Below are 1,398 nucleotides of genomic sequence, written 5' to 3'. Positions count from 1 at the left end.
CGAGAGCTCGACTCACGCGCTAGAAAAACGTGAAAAAAATCTTCTAAGCCGTCGCCTTTGCAGTGCCAGTCCCGTACCCATAAATAAATAAATAAAACGGGCACGCCAAACGAGGGGTGGGAGAGGGACAGGGTCCCCACCTGCACGAGCAGGATCTTGGAAGGACGATCAGGGACACAGGGGAACGGGAGCGGGGAGCGCATCGCGACACGGAGGGGGGCTGGGCAGGGTTCACCCACACGACAGGGTCCCAGGGATTCCTCTCTCGTATAGGACAGGTTGCACCCGGCGGCACGGGGGCAGGCGCGGGCCTCCTACTGGTTGCGCTCTCCTAGTTCTCCTGCTCCTGACAAGGGACAGCGACAGGCTCGCAGCACGGTGGACTCCCTATTCCACTGGCGATCTCTCTCGACTAGCGACCTTCCTCCGGCTTCTCACCAGCAGTCTCTCACTACCACGGGCACACTGACAGAGGCGGCCAAAAGTCCCGGAAGGTTGGAAAATTCTTTTTTGGTACTTCCCGCCGGTCGACAGTTTTTGCCGATAGAAACCGCAGCAAGCAAGCTTGTCTCACCATGGGCAAGGGCAAGGAGAACTCGTCCGGCAAGGAGAAAAAACTCGCACGAGCGGCGGCACTGGCCGCCGAGAAGGAGCGAAAGCAACACATCGCACAAGCCGCCGCGATCACGACGCCGCTATCGGCCTTTGAGCCCATGGTCAAGGCGGCACAAGCCAAGTTTGGCGTGGACGTCGTGCACGCTGCGAGCGCGTCTCTCTCCGAGGCGGACCACGACTTCTGCTTTGCCTTGCTCAAGCGCAACATGGAGTCTCTGCGGCTCGACGCTGGCTGGGGCTTCAACGACAGCGGCGAGCGAGCGACCCTGCGCGACGAGGAGTCGCATTTCCTCATCCTGCGGCCGAGCGGACAGGAGGACGCCGCCGCATCGCCCGCGGGCTTTTGCATGTACCGCTGGATCCTCGAGGGCGAGTGCACCGTCCTCTATGTCTACGAGCTGCAGCTCACGGCCGGCGCGGGACACCTCCGAGAGACGTCCACGCATCCCCCGCCTTCCCGCCCCCACCGGCCCACCTATCGCACCCTATCGCACCCACCTCCCGCTCGACGCCCGCTCATCCTCCGGGCCGCAGAGTACCGCGGCAAGGGGCTCGGCAAGTTTGTGATGCAGCTCCTCGAGCTCCTCGCCAACAAGCACAAGATGCAGTTCATGATGCTGACCGTCTTCAAGAACAACGACGGCGCGATGCGAATCCCCCCCCCCCCCCCCTGGTGGAACGAAAGAAATCCCTCGGGTGGATGGGGTTGGGGGCTGCTCTGTCTCCAAAGGGATGCGTGGGGTGGAAGACAAAGCCCAACCCCCAAGCCAGCGACCGGCAAGC

The 1,398-nt window shown here is 62.6% G+C and overlaps 1 protein-coding gene across 1 annotated transcript; it reads left to right on the top strand.

Moving 5' to 3' along the window:
- Positions 1-575: 575 nt before the first annotated feature.
- Positions 576-1,288, top strand: EMIHUDRAFT_124867 (hypothetical protein; the record flags this gene model as incomplete). Its single annotated transcript, XM_005762083.1, has 1 exon — positions 576-1,288. A coding segment is annotated over one exon (713 nt), but the record flags the coding sequence as incomplete, so codon positions are not given.
- Between the last annotated feature and the right edge of the window lie 110 nt (positions 1,289-1,398).

This window comes from Emiliania huxleyi (assembly GCF_000372725.1).
Source record: "Emiliania huxleyi CCMP1516 unplaced genomic scaffold EMIHUscaffold_6941, whole genome shotgun sequence".
In the NCBI taxonomy this organism is placed as follows: Eukaryota; Haptophyta; order Isochrysidales; family Noelaerhabdaceae; genus Emiliania; species Emiliania huxleyi.
This window is presented reverse-complemented; position numbering and strand designations above follow the sequence as displayed.